At 36.2% G+C, this 20,285-nt stretch overlaps 1 protein-coding gene across 1 annotated transcript in view; it reads right to left on the bottom strand.

The window, feature by feature from the left end:
- Nucleotides 1-20,285, bottom strand: part of adcyap1r1a (adenylate cyclase activating polypeptide 1a (pituitary) receptor type I) — a 47,899-nt gene that overhangs the window by 11,500 nt on the left and 16,114 nt on the right. Inside the window, exons 4-7 of the mRNA XM_067362350.1 lie at nucleotides 7,009-7,116; nucleotides 5,755-5,855; nucleotides 4,306-4,403; nucleotides 2,856-2,988 (exon numbers count right to left, since the gene is read on the bottom strand). Coding sequence (XP_067218451.1) covers nucleotides 2,856-2,988; nucleotides 4,306-4,403; nucleotides 5,755-5,855; nucleotides 7,009-7,116 — 440 coding nt within the window. The remainder of the gene's footprint in view (nucleotides 1-2,855; nucleotides 2,989-4,305; nucleotides 4,404-5,754; nucleotides 5,856-7,008; nucleotides 7,117-20,285) is intronic.

The following is a 20,285-nucleotide window of genomic DNA, read 5'->3' as shown; positions in this document are numbered from 1 at the left end:
GAATCTAGAGGGTTCTTCTCTCAAACATCCAATCCAGTGTCTTATGCTAATATCTTGCTACAGAACAAAGACTCGTAAAACTTCCCTCCGAGGGGGCAACTCCTTATTGGCTCAGACACCTTAAGAGGGTGTGATGTCTCCACCCCTTATATTCATGGATCACAAGATAAAACCTCTCTCTTCCTGCTCTTCCTCCTTTTTCTTCTCTTTTACTGATGAATGCTGACGTCAAGATGATGCTTTAAGAAGCTAGAAGCTTCTAAGGAACCCCAAGCTTGTGCCAGGCCTCGGCCTAGACCTTCCATTCACCAACGATCCTCTGAATCCAGCCGGTTCTCTTTCATCAAGAAAATATCAGCAAAGATTCAACAGGAGCCTCCACAAATTGCATCAGGACAGTTTTAATTCAACTTGGAGAGACATGCAAGTATCAAACTTAGTCTCATTATCGGATACATTGAGTATCCTTACCCCTTTTAAAGAAGGGCCTGTTAAAACTAAACTGATGGTTTGCTCAAGGCTGTTGATCTGCTGAATGTCCAACAATGCTGTAACTTCTTGCTTCCTGTACTCTGCTTTCTCTCTCTCTCTTGGTAAACTGTATGCATGTATGTGTGTGAATGTTAGAGTAGTTTAAGTGTTTAGTCTAGTTAATAAAGTCTTGTTCATGTCACACGTAAGGTTGTCCGTGTTTTGCGCTCATGTACGGGAGTCCCTATTCATGTCGGTCCTGACTACAGGCTTTTAGTAGAATAAGATTGTTATTTCCTATAACCTGGAAATGAACATTTCTTAGGTAATAAACAATTAACACTGTGTGTTCATTGAACAACAGGTTAATTGATTGTAATATTAATTTTATTACATTAAGTTAATTTTATTGACTGATTAAAATATTAATAATTAATTATAACTAGTTATGATTAATTATTCATATTTATTTTGAGCTAATTTGCTACAATTTCAAAAGCACAAACATTAAAATAGCTTTGTAAAATAATTGTATACAGTATATTCACAGTTTGTGAATATGAACATATTAAATAATAAGAAAATGTTTTTAAAAAGTTGTTTTATTTATCAAATGGTCTCAGATTAATTTTTTGTAATGTTTTTGTGAAGTCATAATTTTAATATTGTATAATTTTGATCTGTTTGCTATTTGCAACTTACTATTTTTCATAGTGTGATTGTATTTAAACCAGTCAGTTTGACCAGAAAACATAAAAATTATTAATTATAATAATACAATATGTAAACCACAATAATTAAAAAACATACAAAACTGTATATTGTCTCCTTTTTTATTTTCTATAAAATAAGTGAAATTGCAAATGATATTTTGACTCTGTAGAAAATGTCCAAGGTTCACCTTCACCATCATATTCCGACATATTTGAAGTGAAACAACAACAAAAAGTAGGACATCATGAAATTATTTGATTGCAAAAGCTGAAACTGAAAACACTGATTGCAAAAGCTGATTAGTATCAAAGGCCTCCCAAATAAGCTTAAGTCGGTCAAGTTTTGTAGTGGATTTTTTGCTGGTTTGAACTCTAACAGAACTATCAGGTAATGCATCTGAGCAAACAAGCTTCTTAAACCAGCTATAAGCAACTGGATCAGTGATACATTTCGTCTGACAGATGGCATGAACCCTGTACATTTTCATTCATTTCCATTCACAATATCTAGCCCGCTGTGTGTCAGTACACCCTGAAGTATTTAACCATGTTCATCAGTTACCCTCTGATCCAATTCAGAGCTAAGTGATGTCATTACCATGGCCTCTGATTGGCTGGGGGAAAGAGCTCAGAGCCCTCATTCAGGTGTATAATGAGAGCGTGCACGTTTTTATAAGCTATTCATATGCTAATATAGAAATAATGGAATATTTCCAGAGCTCGCTGAACTCGGCTTCATGATAATTACAGCTGTTTGTCAGGCACAGAGAAGGGAAACAGAACATGTTGCTGCAGAACGTGGGCTTGAACATAAATGGATCAAGTTATTATTAGTCTGTGGATTTCACATGCAAATGACAAACTCTGGCCCCACTAACAGTTCAGTCTCATCCATTCGTCTCTGTTTGTGGGTGATTCACTGTGAAAGAAAAGCCTATAGAAACACTGAAATTAAAGTTTTCATTTAGCCATTTTTTTTTACTAAAAACAATGTTGATTTAATAATCAATTATTTCATCAAATTCATTTAATAATCAGCACTTGTATATAAACAATTAAATTCCACATAAGCGAGTTTTTATATCAACATCTTAATTATATAATTATATTTCTACTCCAATTCAATGTTAAAATATAAACATTTAAATGGTGGTTGTAATAGAATTTGTTTTCATGACAATTAAAAAAAAAAAAAAAAGACATTAAGATAAGAGGTTAAGCAAAAATATAACGAATATGCAATATAGTGCATATATGTAGCAAAATACTCTTCTCAAGATTAATTTTTGTGGCTAACTATTGAGCTATGGACATTAAATTGCTTTCCTGAGGTATTGTAAATGTGACATTGTTTACAAAAATTAAATTAATATTAATATTGAACCACTGTGCTCACATGAACTGATTTAAATATGTTTTTAGTACCTTTATGGATCTTGAGAGAGGAAATGTCATTGCTCCCTATGGAGGCCTCACGGAGCCATCGGATTTCAATTAAAATATCTTAATTTGTGTTCCGAAGATGAACGAAGGTCTTACGGGTGTGGAACGACACGAGGGTGAGTAATAAATGACAGAATTTTAATTTTTGGTGAACTAACCCTTTAAAAAATTAAGATTTGTCACAGTATTAATTAGTACTAAAACCAGTGGCGGACGTGCATTACTCACAGTATGAACAAAGCAGTGGTCACTGTCCTCCTCTGCATACAAAACCCCATCTTTAATGAACACAGAGATGGCTCTCAGGATGAAGGACACAAACAGGTTCATGTGGATGAAGTTCCGGGTGCAGTGAAGCTTCCTGTTGACAGACGTTCAAAGGAAGGATTACGCCATTATAGGAGATTGAAATTCTAATGTGTTTGGGTGGGCAGCTGAGGGTCTATATCAATGACTGTGTAAACACTCATCAATAGTTCTTTGAAGCCCTCGCCATCTTATCATAATTTACATTATACGTAGGTTGTTCAGATCACTCTGTTTGGTTTCAGGGTACTTTAGAGTACCGCTACATAGATTGGTTTCTAAAAAACTAAAGAAAACAAAGTACTTTGTGTAACTTAAAATGCTTCTTCAATTGAATCAGGTTGTAAAACCCGTTTTCGTTGTAATTAAAAAAACAGTATTTTTGAAAGTTATGAGGAAAATCTTAAAAAAAAAAAAAAAATCTGGGTGATAATACACAACAAAAAGAAAAGAAAAACAAAGAAATAATATTTAGCAAAAAGAAAATGCCTGTATTTTTGAGTTATCATGGTAATACCATTTTTTGACATTCATTGTGTACTTAGAGTTTAACCATATACATTGTTTAGAAATACTTCTTATGATTAGATTTATGCTATGGTATTGTAATCGATATGCAGAACTGATATGTTACTTTTAATTACTGATTTATTTCTGCATTTGACATTATAACAACACATAGTTCAATTTTAAAACTAATTAATAGAGAAATAAAACATATACCATTACATTTCTGCATTTGTTTTGTGATCTAATATATATATATATATATATATATATATATATATAACACACACACATACACGTTCAATCTGTAAGCAAATGATGTAAACAATATAAATGATGTATGCTTAATGTCACGATAAGTATCCAATATATATATATATATATATATATATATATATATATAGAGAGAGAGAGAGAGAGAGAGAGAGAGAGAGAGATAGAAAGAGAGAGAGAGACATTAAACTTTTGACAATAAATGAATGAATTAATAGATTAGAAATGATTTCAATAAATAATAAATCACATGCTATTACATCTCTGCAAAGCTGTTTTAATATCTAAATCAATGTAAATTTAAGGATGAATCGACAAACAGTTAATTATTATAATTTAATCCATTTATTTCCTTTATATGACCAGAGATTAAAATGTGCATAATTGTTGGACATAATGTTACAATTCTTGACAAATATGACATGTTCTTGACAGTTTTCCTGAGATTCACCTTAAGATTCACCTTTGCAAGCAAGTTGGATAATTATCCATTGAATCTTCCTCAAGTGACCAGCACAAAACTACATTCTCAAGAGAAACGGCATATAATGAAAAGGTTAATGTTGTGTAATGACACTGCTTTAAAACTGACCTGAACCGACACAGAATGACCATAGCTGTGGTCAGAGACACCAGAGACGTGCTGTAGCCCACCGTATAGAGAGCCTTCACAGACGCATAGTACATGTCCTTGGGAAGGGAAGAGAAAAACAACATTAATTTTGATTTGCAGCCATTTTGCAGTTGTTTTTATTTTCATCCATTCCTTTAAGTAGAATACAGAGCATGCACAGTCCGAGAGTAAATATTTCCACAAATTAGATTTATAATGAAGATTAAAATTACGGTATTACTACAACTTGGTCTAATTTAAAGGTGCAGTAAGCAATTTCTGAGAAGCACAAACATGCCCCTCCCTTCATTGCTCTGCCCACAAATGCTTGAACACTCAAAACTGTCCTGTTACTATAGCTAACATTACAACAACATCATCTCTTGGTTCTGTGAAACATAGCAAAACCAATGTTACTCACATCTGGAGCAGAAACAATGCAACCTCTGCTTCCGTTTTCAGGCCTTTCAAGAGCATTTCTCAGAAATCGCTTTCTGCGCCTTTAAATAATGGGGGTCTCTTATAACCCTTAAAGGGATAGTTCACCCAAAAATGAAAATTTGATGTTTATCTGCTTACCCCCAGTGCATTCAAGATGTAGGTGACTTTTTTTCTTCAGTCGAACGCAAATTATGATTTTTAACTGCAATCGCTGCCGTCTGTCAGTCAAATAATAGCAGTAGATGGGAACTTCATCTATAAGAGTGAATAAACCTTGCTTAGACAAATCAAAATTAAACCCTGCGGCTCGTGACGACACATTAATGTCCTAAGACACGAAACGATCGGTTTGTGCGAGAAACCGAACATTATTTATATAATTTTTACCTCTATCTATCACCACTATGTCCAACTTCGTTCAGCTTCCTGTTAGTGAGGTCAAAAAACGCGTTGTGATGACGGAAGTGATGTCTCGCCCATATACTTCAATGAGCGCAAGACATCACTTCCGTTGTCAGAGCGCGATCAGACCTCACTAGCCGGAAGCTGAACGAAGTTGGACATAGTGGTGTATTAGAGGTAAAAAATTATATAAATAATGTACGGTTTCTCGCACAAACCGATCGTTTCGTGTCTTAGGACATCAATGTGCCGTCACGAGCCGCAGGGTTTAATTTGGATTTGTCTATGGAAGTTTTTTCGACTCTTATTGTTCAAGTACCCAATCACTGCTATTATTTGACTGACAGACGGCAGCGGTTGCAGTTAAAAATCATAATTTGCGTTCGACTGAAGAAAAAAAGTCCTCTACATCTTGGATGCCCTGGGGGTAAGCAGATAAAAATCAAATTTTCATTTTTGGGTGAACTATCCCTTTAATAACTATGGTGGTTACGAACATGATATTCCCTCAGTATGTAACTGATTTGAGCTTGTCTCCAAATGATTTCTATCATTAGGATTTCAGTCAGATGAGACACTCACAACATGCTTGGTTGTGTTGTCATCTGTCATACAGGCATCAACATAATGTGGATACGGTTCAGACCAACCGAACTCCGTACAGTTTCTGCTGATCTTGCCAGGTCCTGAAAAGCAGTCAGGCAACAACCATAAATCAAACGTGTTTCCCACTTTAAACATACTATAAGCAACTGCTGCAGTTTGCTGCTGTCAGCAGAACTGCAAGAACAAAAGTGTATATATATCACCACATGCATTTCTATTGACTCATGATCTCATGTATCACCTAATGATCTAATGTTTCAGTATGATGTTATGCCTGGTTCAACAGTGTTGCTGTTAAAACCGAACTGCACCATAAACTACATAAAATACAGTTTAACTGTTGTTTATGTTTCTATTTTTAACTCATTTTAATTTTATACTATTTATTCTTCTCAATATGAATGATTTCTGAAAGAACATGTGACACTAAAGACTGGAGTAATGATGCTGAAAATTCAGCTTTGCATCACAGGAATGAATTACATTTAAAATATATTCAAATTGAAAACATTATTTTAAATTTTAATAATATTTCACAATATTAATGTGTATTGTTGATCAAATAAATGCAGCTCTGCTGACCATAAGAGACGTCATTTTTTTACAACCCCAAACTTTTGAGCACTAATGACCTTAAATACACAGGCTAAATGAGGAACCAAACAAGACACAGGTGAACATAATCAATAAACCAGTGAGTAACTATAGTAACAAAGGACATAATCAGAAACCAAGGAAACCAAGCAAACAGGAACTTAAAACAGGAAGGAAACACAGGAACCAAAGGAAACACAACATAAGAGTCACAAACAGAATATAACCGTTAAATTTGTGACATTACTGTACATTTCTGCAAGTTGTTTTGCCATCTAAATCAATGCAAACTTACTGAGGGACCGATATCCTATTATTAATTTAAAAAGTGTGAAAATTTCTGTACGAAAAATAAAGGTCAATCCGATTATTAGTCTGTACAGTGTTATATATCAATGAAACATGGTACCAAAATACATTTGTACCACTTTACAATAAGTTCCCATAAGTTATCGTTAGTTAATGCATTAACTAACAATGAGCAATACATCTGTTATATAAGTATTAAGTTATCTAAGTATTTATACATCTTTTTGCAGTATTTATTCAGTACTTTGTACTTGTAAGTAGGGTTTTCAAATACATTACTATGAAGCAATAATATATTTAAAAATGTCAGCATGTATAACGGTCTCTCACCCTCTTCTGGACTCATGAACTCAAAGAGCTCGGGACAGTTGACCTCCACGACCTCTCCGACAGCGGCCGCCTGCCAGCAGGTCAGATTGTCCCACTCCCACGGACACTCTGAAAACAACACAACAATTATCACATTAGTACAACTCCCATCTAACAGGAGCTAGGTATTTTTGATGTGTTGGGACTGTTTTTTACCAGAGATTTGAGGCCTTTTGAAAAAAGTTTTTGAAAAAAATAAAATACAGCTTGGATAAATCTCATTACAATGGTTGCAAGTATGTACCATGTATTGTTATAGACATGAACCATAGTATTATCCGAACTAAAATACCAAGTAAATAGCATGATTATAATAATAATTCAAAAGCAAATTGCTATACAAGTAACATTTTAAAATGTTCATCGTTAGTTCGTGTTTTATTTCACAGTGCATTAAATAATGTTTACAAATGAAACCTTACTGTAACTATCTATTGTATCGTATCGTTAACACTTTACAATAAGGTTTCATTTGTAAACATTAGTTAATGCATTAGCTAACATGAAGAACGATGAGCGATATTTATTTTTAAAAGCATTTAAAAATATAATTGTTCATTGTTTGTTCACCAAAGTCTTTGGTGTCCGCAGAATTAGTCTGTGAAGTTTCAGCTCAAAATCCCCCACAGATCATTGATTATAGCTTGTCAAATTTGCCCCTATTTGCCCTACACAGTTTTTGTGTGTGTCCCTTTAAATGCAAATGAGCTGCTGGTCCCAGCCCCCTTCTAGAAGAGGGCGGCGCTTTAACAGCTCACGCTTCGGTTGCTCAACAACAACAAAGCTGGAGAATCTCACGCAGCCAAAATGAGGATTGTCAGTAACGGTGTTCAGCCTTACATTGTTCAAACCGGAGTCGACACTGATGGAGAGACTCAGGAAGAAGTTACAACTTTTACAATGAAACTGGACGTTTCTGAATGGTTAGTGGATAAATTTATGTAGTTGCTGTTGAGTTGATTCAACTCATCGACTAGCATGTGCCGTCATGTTAATATTTTGTGCAAATCCAGCGCTGAATTGACCCTCATTTGTGAAGCAGTCCGGCGTAAAATGACGGCATGACAACAACACTCTACAACAACAACTCTTCCTCTTCTCTAAAGCAGCCCGACATGGCCTCACCCCCTGTGTTCCCAGGGGCGTGGTTTATGTAAATTTTAGGGTTTGTGAAGTCACCATATATGATAACGATTGAGATAGGGCGCATGCTCGTGCAGCGACCAGCAGCGTGGTAGCGTTGAGTACATTGGCGTTTTATGTCACTTTTAAGTGTATGTGTTTAATTTAATAGCACTATGGAGTGGAGATGGACCATTATGCTTGCATTTATTTTATTTTGGTTAACGGGCGATTTAAATGCCATTTGGGATGGCTTGCACCCGAACAGGTTTTTCTACGATAGAGATCTGTTGTTGTCATGGGAGAATCTCTCGCCGGTGAATCCACCTGTGGACTTCTCCTTCCCAGATCTGAGTGTCTTTGCTGATGGAATCAACTCTAAATCCCACTTTAATGGGTCGAGTCAGCGACCGAGGAAGCGAGGGAGAAGAGGTGGAGTACGTGAAAGATTGAGAAAGAGACCGCTGTCTCGAATACCGCTTCCATCCATTATCTTAGCAAACGCTCGGTCATTATGCAATAAGATTGAGGAACTTCACGCACATGTTCGTTTTCAACACAAATTCAAAGACAGCTGTTTGCTTGCAATCTCGGAGACTTTGCTATCGAAATTGGACTCTGATAAAGAGCTGCTAATTAATGGATTTAGTGGCCCATTTCGAACTGACCGCGACTCTGAGATAACTGGCAAGACGCGAGGCGGGGGAGTCTGTTTATATGTGAATGAACGTTGGTGCAAGACTGTTGTCGTGAGAGAGAAACTATATACAAAGGATATTGAGATGCTCACGCTATCCCTCCGGCCTCATTATCTGCCTAGGAAGCTTTCTGTGTCTGTGGCGTACATTCACCCAAAGGCGAATGTGAACTTGGCTATGGACTATATTGAGAAGAGTTTTACGAAATATCAGTCACTATCCCCGGATGCTCCGACTTTTATCATGGGTGATTTTAATAATTGTATATTGGAAAAATTAGTAAAGAACATGTATGCGTATGTAAAGTGTCCAACTAGGTACAAAAGGACATTGGACCAATGCTATGGCTCTATCAAGGGTGCATACAAAGCTTCTCTCTTACCTCCTTTGAGTTCGTCAGATCATAATTATATTCATATATTTCCGTGTTATACTATACTGAACTGAAGAGGGGAAAAGTTGAAACAAAAAATGTGAAATCTTGGACTGATGATGCTATTGAGAGTTTAAGAGGATGTTTTGATTGTACCTTATGGAATGTTTTTATGGATTCATCTGCTGATATTGATGAGCTTAATGATGTGGTTAGTTCCTGGGTAACTTATTGTGTTGACTCTGTCATTCCTGAGAAAGTTGTTAAGATATATCCAAATAGTAAGCCATGGGTGAGTACCAATCTTAAGGGTCTGTTGATTAAGAAAAGAACTGCTTTTCAACAAGGGGATTTGCTTGAAGTTAAAAATGTACAGAAATTAATTAGACAAGAAATTAGGAGGGCAAAAATACGTTATAAGGAAAAAGTGGAGCTTAAATTAAGATCAAACTGTATGGGTTCAGTATGGGACAGTCTTAAATTAATGACGGGCCTAAATAATGGGTGTAGAAAACAAGTGAAAGTAACCGGTCATGAGCTAGATAGTGCCCTTGCAGAGGATTTTAATACATTTTATGCTAGATTTGAAGAGCAGAATGGTGGCATAAGGCATGAGTTCTATAATTCCTATCAAGAGGGAAGTTTATTTGTTTCTTTTAATGTAGAAAATGTAGTCAATCTTTTTAAACAATGTAAAATTAAAGTGAGTCCTGGTCCAGATGCAATAAGTGGTAGGGTCTTGAAACAGTGTGCAGAAGAATTGGGTCCAATTTTTACTTATATTTTAAATTGGTCTTTTGAGGATCAGTATGTACCAAAACTTTGGAAACAGTCGATCATTATTCCAGTAGTAAAAAATAATTTTCCTAAAGGCTTGACAGACTATAGACCTGTCTCATTGACCTCATTAGTAATGAAGGTATTTGAGAAATTAGTAAAAGAGGTATTATTGGAAAAAACAAAACCATTTCTTGACCCGATGCAATTTTCCTATACAGGGCGGGGAGAGGTGTGCAGGATGCAACACTAACCTTACTGGATCTGTTGTATAAACATCTGGAGGGTAGTAGTAACCATGCAAGACTATTATTTGTAGATTTTTCTTCTGCTTACAACACGATTCGACCAAGCTTGTTGGTTCACAAGCTTAGGTCGGGTTTTGGTGTGGATGCAAGAATGGCCGCTTGGTTGCTAGATTTCCTTACAAATAGATCTCAGAGTGTAAGAATTAATGGCGTTCTGTCAGGCCCTATAATTACATCTATTGGCTCCCCACAGGGGTGTGTACTCTTTCATCTATATCCTATACACAAATGAGTGTCGTAGTCAGCTTGAGAATCGGTACATTCTTAAGTTTGCTGATTATACAATTGTTGTAAGTTTGTTGGTTTGTAAGGAGAGAGAACACGGGCCTATTGTCGAGTATTTTGCAAATTGGTGTCAAGAGGCGGGTCTACTTCTGAATGCTGGGAAAACCAAGGACATGTGCACTGACCTACGGCGAAATCAGACAGCAGCTCCATGTACTAGTGTCGATAATCAATTGATTGAAATGGTTGAAAGTTATAAGTACCTTGGTACTATTATTGATAATAAATTAAATTTTTCAGAGAATACCGACAGATTGTGTACGATGAGCCAACAAAGACTTTATTGTCTGCGGAAATTAGCTAAATTTAATATTGATAGGACATTGATGACTGCTTTTTACAAGGCATATATTGAATCGATTTTAACCTTTTCATTGATTTGTTGGTTTGCCTCTTTAACGGTCAAACAGAAGAATTCTCTCTCAAAGATTTTAAATAACTGCAGTAAAGTAGGTGTAAAATTGTGCGGGTTGTCATATTCGTTTGATATTCAAGTAATAAAGAAAGCGCAGCATATCACATCTGACACATCTCACCCTCTTTATGAATCATTTCAGACACTCCCTTCAGGATCTTTGTATAGGGTCCCTCTAGCTAAGACAAACAGATTCAAATTTTCATTTGTTCCATATGCTGTCAAGCTGCTTAATTTAAATACGAAAAGGTAGTTTTTTTTTTACATGCTATTAATTAATTAATTAATGTGGTGTATTTGTCTGTCTTGTATGTGTGTTATCATGCTGCAGAACAAATTGCCCCTAAGGGGGACAATAAAGTTTTTTACAATTACAATTACAAAACCCGGGAAGAAACTTGTTGTAGTTCCTACCAGCCATTTGTTGTAGTCCTTAAAAAGCAATTTCTGCAAAAGAAAATATCTCCTTTTGCATTGACCTTTGAGAGTTGTAACTTTGCCGATATTTATGCTCAAAGAGCAACATTACTCAGTAACTATAGTTAAAAAAACTTTAAATCATAATTAAGGACCCCTTTAAGATGAATAAACTGTGTTCATTGTTAGTTCAAATAACTAATGTAGTTAACTAATGTTACCAAATTAAACCTTATTATAAAGTGTTACTGATACCAGATAACAGTTTACAGAAATGTTTGATTCATCATGGTATTGCCTACTGAGACAATATCTGTACCACAACAGAGCTTTCGTAATAGAACAGCACTGAAAACAACCTCTTTTGCATATAAAAACAAAGTCTTCCTGAAAACACCAATGCAAAATTACATCTGGACTCCTGACATTATAACAGATGTCTCCGTTTAATTCTCAATTATACAGAAGCCTTTCCAAGATTAGCCCTTGAGGGGAAGCCAAGGTGAACTCGAATGTAACCAGCAGGGGGCATCAGCACGGGTTCCTGTGACTCAGCGCCTGCCTGAGGACATGAACATGATCAATATGTGATATGGATCAGAATCCATCACATTCAGAATTGCATTTGACTTCTCATTTCCCTCAGCTCATTACAGAAATGATTCTAGAATTAATTACAGAAATGCCTCTCACTCAATCTGGTGGCCACGAGCTTATGCAAAAGATGAATGAAAGAACGTGGAGATACTTGATGTTGTCAGAACATCAACAACAGCTTTTGAAATGAAATGTTGGTAAACTCGAATGTGTCTATTTCTGTTCATTAACATAGAAGCACTGTTTTCATTGACAGTCTTTATTCTATTCATTTATTCTATTGCAAACCGTTTAATTCTGTTGTATAATGAAAGAAAAAATCAAGAATGGAACACTAATATTTCAACTGATTTTCAACAGTAGACAGGAAATGGAAACATCTTGGAAACGGTTTCTGAAGAGATCTTTATGTCTCAAACTCAGAGATCTCAAACTAAAGGCAGAGATCTGGGGTCTCATTTATAAAGCGTGCGTACGCACAAAACGGGGCTGGAAGCGTGCGTACGCCAGTTCCCGTGCAAAGGTTGTGATCTATAAAAACAAACTTGACGGGAGAATGTGCGCACCTTTTAAGCAAACTTTGAGCCGTGCGTACACACATTCTGGAGACAAAGTGATATGAATTGAGATAGTAGATGTGCTACTTTCGATCACTTTTCCAGCGACACGCTGTTTTATGACAGCGAGGAGCGCTGGGAGCACAATAATTCCTCTATAAACTAAAATGCAGATGTTATGACAAAATATTTTTTTTGACGATCAGTGATGCACACTTAACTTCGATATTATGGAAGACACTGCTGGATTCGGTGGTTGAACGGTCCGTTGTCCAGTTTGAATAGGTCCAATGATATCTTACTGTACAACCAAAGCTGCAGGAGGTGTTGATGTCGTGTAGGATCTTCAAACAATTACCATTTGAAGGATATCATTTGAGGAAAACGGTAAGATTTGCATGTTTTCTTTTTAAAATACTTTGTCAGTGACGCGCCGAGTCAGACAATTGTATTTACACTGCAATAAATAAGTAGTCCGATCTGTTTCCACTAAAAATAGCCTATAAACTTCCTAAAAGATATGTTCACCTCATCAGCAAAACTGCATACACTATTAAAATACTATTTGGCCAGTGGAAATTAATGAATCAACTTTATTCTAAAACCTTTATCTGAAGTATTTTATACAATTTTGTTTTTATGGATATTTTGATATATTTATTCTAAAACATAAAGAGGATACTGGATGATCTTTATCAATATAATGTGTGGCACAAATGGCATTTATAGTCCATATCTAATATTTTCCAATGTCTTGTACCTTTGACGGTGTTAACCATGGTGTCACGTGGTTGGGAACGTGTATGGAAATGATATGCAGATGAGGTTATGCATAGTAAAACTAGGCGTCAAAAGCTCCATATATGGTGATTTCGGGGAGGAGACAGGGTGGAGATGCACGTACGCACAATCTTCCGCTGACTGGGATTTATAAAGGGATTTGTGCACAGGTTCTGGCGTACGCATGGTTTTATAAATCTGATTTTTTTTTTTTGTGCGTACGCAGAATCTAGCTTTTGCGCGTACGTACACTTTTAGTAGGGATCCTACGCACAGTTTTATAAATGAGACCCCTGAACATTATAAATACTAAATAAATATGATCCAGATTAAATAAATAAATTCTACAAAGTCTCTAAATGAAGACGATAAATACAAAGTAAATAAATACATGAATGAATGAATGAATATAAACTATAAATTAATACTATCCAGTCTTAATATAAAGACTATAAATACAAACTAAATAAATTTGTGAATGGATGAATGAATGAATGAATGAATGAATGAATGAATGAATGAATGAATGAACACTCTAAAAAATGCTGGGTTAAAAACAACCCAAGTTGGGTTGAAAATGGACAATCCCAGCGATTGGGTTGTTTTAACCCAGCGGTTGGGTTAAATGTTTGCCCAACCTGCTGGGTAGTTTTATTTAAACCAACTATTATTTAAAAATTGCTATATGGCTAGCTTAAAATGAACCCAAAATAGTTGGGAAATTAAAAACCAGATGCAATTAGAGACAACAATAATAGACAAAAGGTGAATGTTTATTAATAAGCTTTAATATTTTATTAATATAAATGTAATAGTTTAATAGTTATTAATATAAATTTATTAATAAGCAATTTAATAAATGTTTATTGTTTAATACTTTTTCATTGAACATTAATAAATGTTCATTTCCAACATACTTTGGGTTAATTTTAATTAAGCAATACAGTCATTTTTAAACAATAGTTGAGTTAAATAAAACTACCCAGCAAGTTGGGCAAACATTTAACCCTACCGCCAGGATAAAACAACCCAATTGCTGGGTTTGTCCATTTTCAACCCAACTTGGGTTGTTTTTAACCCAGCATTTTTTAGAGTGAATGAACAAAGACATACATACAGGGGTTGGACAATGAAACTGAAACACCTGGTTTTAGACCTGGTTGTTAGTTAAATTCATTGTCAGTTCATCTTAGGAATGACAGATACAAGTCCTTCACAGCGGCCAGAGGGATTTTGGGCCATTCCTCTTCTAGAAGTGTCCAGGTCACTATTTGTGACCCGATCTGGCGAAATGAGTCGGAAGTCGCAACGTTCTATTTTAAAATATGGGCCAATAAGGTGGAAAAACAATGAAAAAAATAGATTTTTTTTTAAAGCTAATTTCAAAGAACAGACTTTCAAAAATAATCTCCCAAAGTTTCGTAGTCCAGATAATTGAGTAAAGGTATTTAAATGGCTATTAAATTTGACATGGTTTTACTAAATTCGCTGGAAATGAACTTCTCAACTCCTCTCGTCACTTATGAGCATTTCCCCGTATCCCCTGAAACGGCATTATCTCTGCTCTACAAATATGGTGTTAGGCCGGGTTCACACCGCAAGCGGCAGCAGAGCAGAAGCAGCGCGTATTTTTTCGGCGTCCATGTTAACAGATGAGAGCGTTCACACCGCACGCAGAGGCTGCGCGGCAGCGCGGAGCAGGAGCAGAGCAGAGCAGAGCAGAAGCAGCAGTGCCGCGATCGTTTCGGCGCTGGGTCTATTTTTGCTGCTCTGCTAACGCTCAATTAAAGTGAAAGTACACCTTTGATGGACAAAATAAAAGTGATTTCACACAAAAAGTGCTCAAAATGCACAGAATAAGCATATGTGTTTTAACAAGAATTGAAGTATGTCAGGAGAGAAAATTAATATTAAAAAATATTTATAGAAGATTTACTCATTTAAACGTGTTTTTAATTATTCAGTTTGGGTTAAAGTATAGCCTATGGTTTATTATAGAAAACTAAACTAGCCAGAAAATATGATATATAAACATTATTTTAGTTATTACACAGACAGCCATATAGGCTCTTGCATACCCAAATCAAACCCGAGTTTGCTGTCTTTTTCGCCGAGTTTGCAGTCTTGTAAACATGTTCATGCGTCAGATGATGTAAAACACAAAGCTTACCTCATTCGTGTGCAGCAATGGATGACAGGAGGCTTTTATTTATTTATTTTTATTTAGGCTTTATGTTTATATGTGAGTGTTGTACACCTTGCATGTTAACAAACTTTCAAGACTATCAAGTTTAACAATGACCAATTATAAAAACAAATTTATAGCTGTCTTTGTAAATAAATGCTCACTTTATATGCAGCTTCGAGCCGCTGCTGTGACGCTGTACAAACGCTTCCAGTGTGAATACTCGCGCGTCTCTGCAGCTGCAGTTCCCGCTCACGCGCTGCTAACGCGCTGCTTCCGCTCTGCTGCCGCTTGCGGTGTGAACCCGGCGTTACACGTTGTATAGAACCAATCAAAAAGCTTAGAAATGTAAACACACTGACCTAAACGCTGATTTTTAACAATGGGAAGCCCCGTTTCGACTGACAGGCACGCGATCGGTCCAGCCATCCTCCTGTCAGACTAGCGCGCCTTATAAAATAAAACTCCCATTTGCGTGTCTCTCTTTAAAAGCCAATAAAAATTGAATCCATATAGGTAGCACAAAAATTATTTTTGCATACAAAACCAGAGACTTTAAGCTTTCATATCAAGCCTCCAACATGCTTCTGTTGCGTTGTTTTCACCCTCTAAAGAGTCTGAGTAATATGCGTTTCAGTTAGCGGCTGTGCTGTTGTAAACTTTACAAAAAAAATAGCACAGCCGCTAAATGAATACAAGTATGTATATTTCAAGTGCTCATAACTTCATGAAAAATGCACAGATCATAAAAATGGCGCATCAATATTTAAAGCAGACTCTCAAGATTAAAATGAATCCAAAATCAATATAATATATTGCGTTGATCACAAGATATTATTCACAGAATGATTTAACATACTTGGCTAAAAACATGTCTCTCATCTCTCCGGGATGCAGTGTGTATCCAATGTTCCCGGACCCATCCATATTCGTTTTCCAACGTGGAATAACACATAATAGATATCATTTTAAAGCTTAGAATCTCATCTTTTTAATGCATCATTTTGAAAAACTCCTAACGAGTGCTGAGAAGCACCTCTAAACCGGAGTTTACCGCCCGTTGGCGCCACCTGGCAGCGGAAAAAAATGAACAACAATTTTTCAAACTATTCTTTATAATATCACCACAAAATTTGAACCAGATGCAGCTCACATATAGGAGAGCATCACCAAAAAATATTTTTTTAGCGATCTTATTGTGTTCCTGAGTTATTCCATGTCAAATAAAAAAAAAGTATATATATTTTTGTCTTTTATCAGCTGTTTCTCAGCAAGAAAATGTCCTAATGTAATTTATATTTTCTTAAAATTTAAAATGTTTTCTAACAAATGATACCTACCTTTTGACTCTCATTTGGAGTTATGAGTCTTTACTTTTGTGTGTGTCGCTCAGAAAAAAAAAAAAAAAAAACTCTAAAAAAGCCTTCAGGTCTTAAAAGGTTAATTCAAATAAATACTTTCAAATAATTTGAGCTTCAGCCTGGTTTAGGATTTTTATATATAAACATTTCTTTGGTCAAATTAAGCTGTAAAATAAATAGTTCATCCCTTTTAATGCAATGGATTTTGAAAGATATCAACAAAAAAACGGGCAAAAAAATTTAAAAGCGATTTTCTCAGGTTTTCAATTTGAAAAAGAGGGCAGACGACTATAATTCAAATGGGTATATCTTTAAAACCATTCAAGGTATGACTTTGACTAGGATATCATTTTGAAGCTTATTGTCTCATCTTTCCATTGATAGCAAAATCTCAATTTTGAAATTTGGGTCACTGTGATTCATTTTGCTGGATCAGGTCACATTTGATGCTGTTGGAGGAAAACATTTTCTGACTTGCTCCTCCAAAATACCCCAAAGTGGCTCAAACACATTTAGATCTGGTGACTGTGCAGGCCATGGAAGATTATTTCATGTTCATCAAACCATTCTGTCTTGCTGTGTGTATGGTCTTTTATCATGCTAATACACAGCACACCCTTCAGTGTACAATGTTTGAACCAGGTGCACATTGTCCTGCAGAATGGTTCAGTAGTCCTTGGCAGTGACGCACCCATCAAGCACAGTGGGGATTGATATTGCAGCCCAAACCATCACTGATCCATCCCGTGCTTCACTATGAGCAGCAACAGTCCGGTGTTAAGCCTCATGGGGCTTCTCCACACTGTAACTCCCACAGATGTGGGAAAGAGAGTGAAGGTGGACTCATCAGAGAAAAGACATGTTTCACAATGTCCACAGTCCAAGATTTGCACTGTTGGCACCATTGAAACTAACATTTGGCATTGGCACGAGTGACCAAAGGTCAGCCCAACCATAAATATTGACTCTGTGAAGCTCCTGACAAACAGTTTTGGTGGAAACAGGAGAGTAGAGGTGTGCATTTTATTCTGCAGTGAGCTGGGCAGCTATGCAGGTTAGTACCTGGACATCCCTTTCAGAGAGCTTCCTCTTGCATCCACAGTTGGATGTGGTTCATCCTACGTGATGGTATGGTGACATTACCCTGGATACCATAGCACTCAATACACCGCAAAGACTTGCTGTCCTGGTCACAGATGAGCCAGTGAGATGCACACCAACAATTTGTCATCTTTTAAACTCTGATGTGTCCCATTATGTTGTGTGGACTGCAATATTTTATGTACAGCTGTTCACCTCTGCTTATTCAACTATGAGACACTGCTCTTACAGATGGAACATAAAATCAAAGAGGATTGGCCACCAGGCTGCACACAGATAGAAATTTCAGTTTCATTGTCCAACTCGTGTACATGCGTACATAACTCGCTGCTTATGGTATGATGCATATTTGGAGAAACTATAGTCAAGACTGTTTCGCGAAACTGTAGAAACTTGAAGATCCGCCGTTCGAACCACATTGGTTCAACAATATAGCTAATGACATCACACAGGTGGAGTAAAACCATCTGATAATGAATCTGTTCTATGTTGAATTAATGTCAGATTAATGCTTTAAATAATGAACATGGCATCTGAGGACTACACAGTAAATAGTTCACCCAAAAATGAAAATTTTATGTTTACCCCCAATGCATCCAAGATGTAGGTGACTTTTTTTCTTCAGTCGAACGTAAATTATGATTTTTAACTGCAACCGCTGCCCTCTGTCAGTCAAATAATAGCAGTGGATGGGAACTTCAACTATAACAGTAAATAAAACTTGCTTAGACAAATCAAAATTAAAACCTGCGGCTCGTGACGACACATTAATGTCCTACACGAAACGATCGGTTTGTGCGAGAAACCGAACATTATTTATATAGTTTTTACCTCTAATACACCACTATGTCCAACTTCGTTCAGCTTCCTGTTAGTGAGGTCAAAAAACGCGTTGTGATGACGGAAGTGATGTCTCGCCCATATACTTCAATGAGCGCGAGACATCACTTCCGTTGTCAGAGCGCGATCAGACCTCACTAACCGGAAGCTGAACGAAGTTGGACATAGTGGTGTATTAGAGGTAAAAAATTATATAAACACTGTTCGGTTTCTCGCACAAACCGATCGTTTCGTGTCTTAGGATATCAATGTGCCGTCACGAGCCGCAGGGTTTCATTTGGATTTGTCTATGGAAGTTTTATTTACTGTTATAGTTCAAGTTCCCAATCACTGCTATTATTTGACTGACAGACGGCAGCGGTTGCAGTTAAAAATCATAATTTGCGTTCGACTGAAGAAAAAAAGTCACCTACATCTTGGATACCCTGGGGGTAAGCAGATAAACATCAAATTTTCATTTTTGGGTGAACTATCCCTTTAAATTAACTCTGCTTAGAGTATATAAGAAGACTTCAGATGCAAAAGCCTCTAAGTGCCATCTGACATTTTCTTCTAAAATAAGCTTTTTTTATCAAGCTTGTTTGTTTATGCTCAGTTATTTCACTTAAATGGCAATGAAAAGGACCTATTAATTGCCATTAAAGTGTAATCACTGAACCTAAACATACAAGCTTGATTAAAAATGCTTATTTTAGAAGAAAATTTCAGATGGCACTTAGAGGCTTTTGCATCTGAAGTCTTCGCCCTCTCTATAGTGTTAAAGTAACACTGAAGCAGAGTTAAAGTTAATGAGATAATTAAGCGATTAATTAAGTGATGATTGAGCATTAGTGATGAACCCCTTGCTGTTAACAAGAACAGAATCGCTGAAGGAAAGAGAAACAACAAGAACTATGCACATGCGCACTCTTCAAACCTCTTAACAAACTAAAAGGTGTAGAATGGAATTTGTAAATGTTTGTAATGAAAGATATAGAATGTACTGCATGTTATCTTGCTTATTTGCTCAAGAGCATGATCGATTTATGTCCACGTCATTCTATCAAAAAATAGTTCTTACCACAGGTCGAGAGTTGTAGTTCCAGCCACACAACTTTGTGAATGTTCATTTGAACTACGGTTTGAGGAAACACCAAATCATTGAACTAGGCTGGTAACAGGAATTTGCGACCAGATGACTTTTGTGAAACACACCCCAGATTAATTTCATATTTATTCTGACCCTAATATTTGTGTAATTTGAATCATATTTGAAGCAACATTTAAGCAATAATTTTCCTCTGGGAACTCTCCATGGAAAAATAACATTTCTCTACAGCTCATTGTACAGAATTGATCCGTGAAAACATATATTAACATAATTCATGAACATGTGGTTAGATGTTTTGCCAAATCACATGAGAAAAGAACATGCTGTTGTTC

The sequence above is a fragment of the Chanodichthys erythropterus genome, chromosome 16, assembly GCF_024489055.1.
Source record: "Chanodichthys erythropterus isolate Z2021 chromosome 16, ASM2448905v1, whole genome shotgun sequence".
Lineage (NCBI taxonomy): Eukaryota > Metazoa > Chordata > Actinopteri > Cypriniformes > Xenocyprididae > Chanodichthys > Chanodichthys erythropterus.
This window is presented reverse-complemented; position numbering and strand designations above follow the sequence as displayed.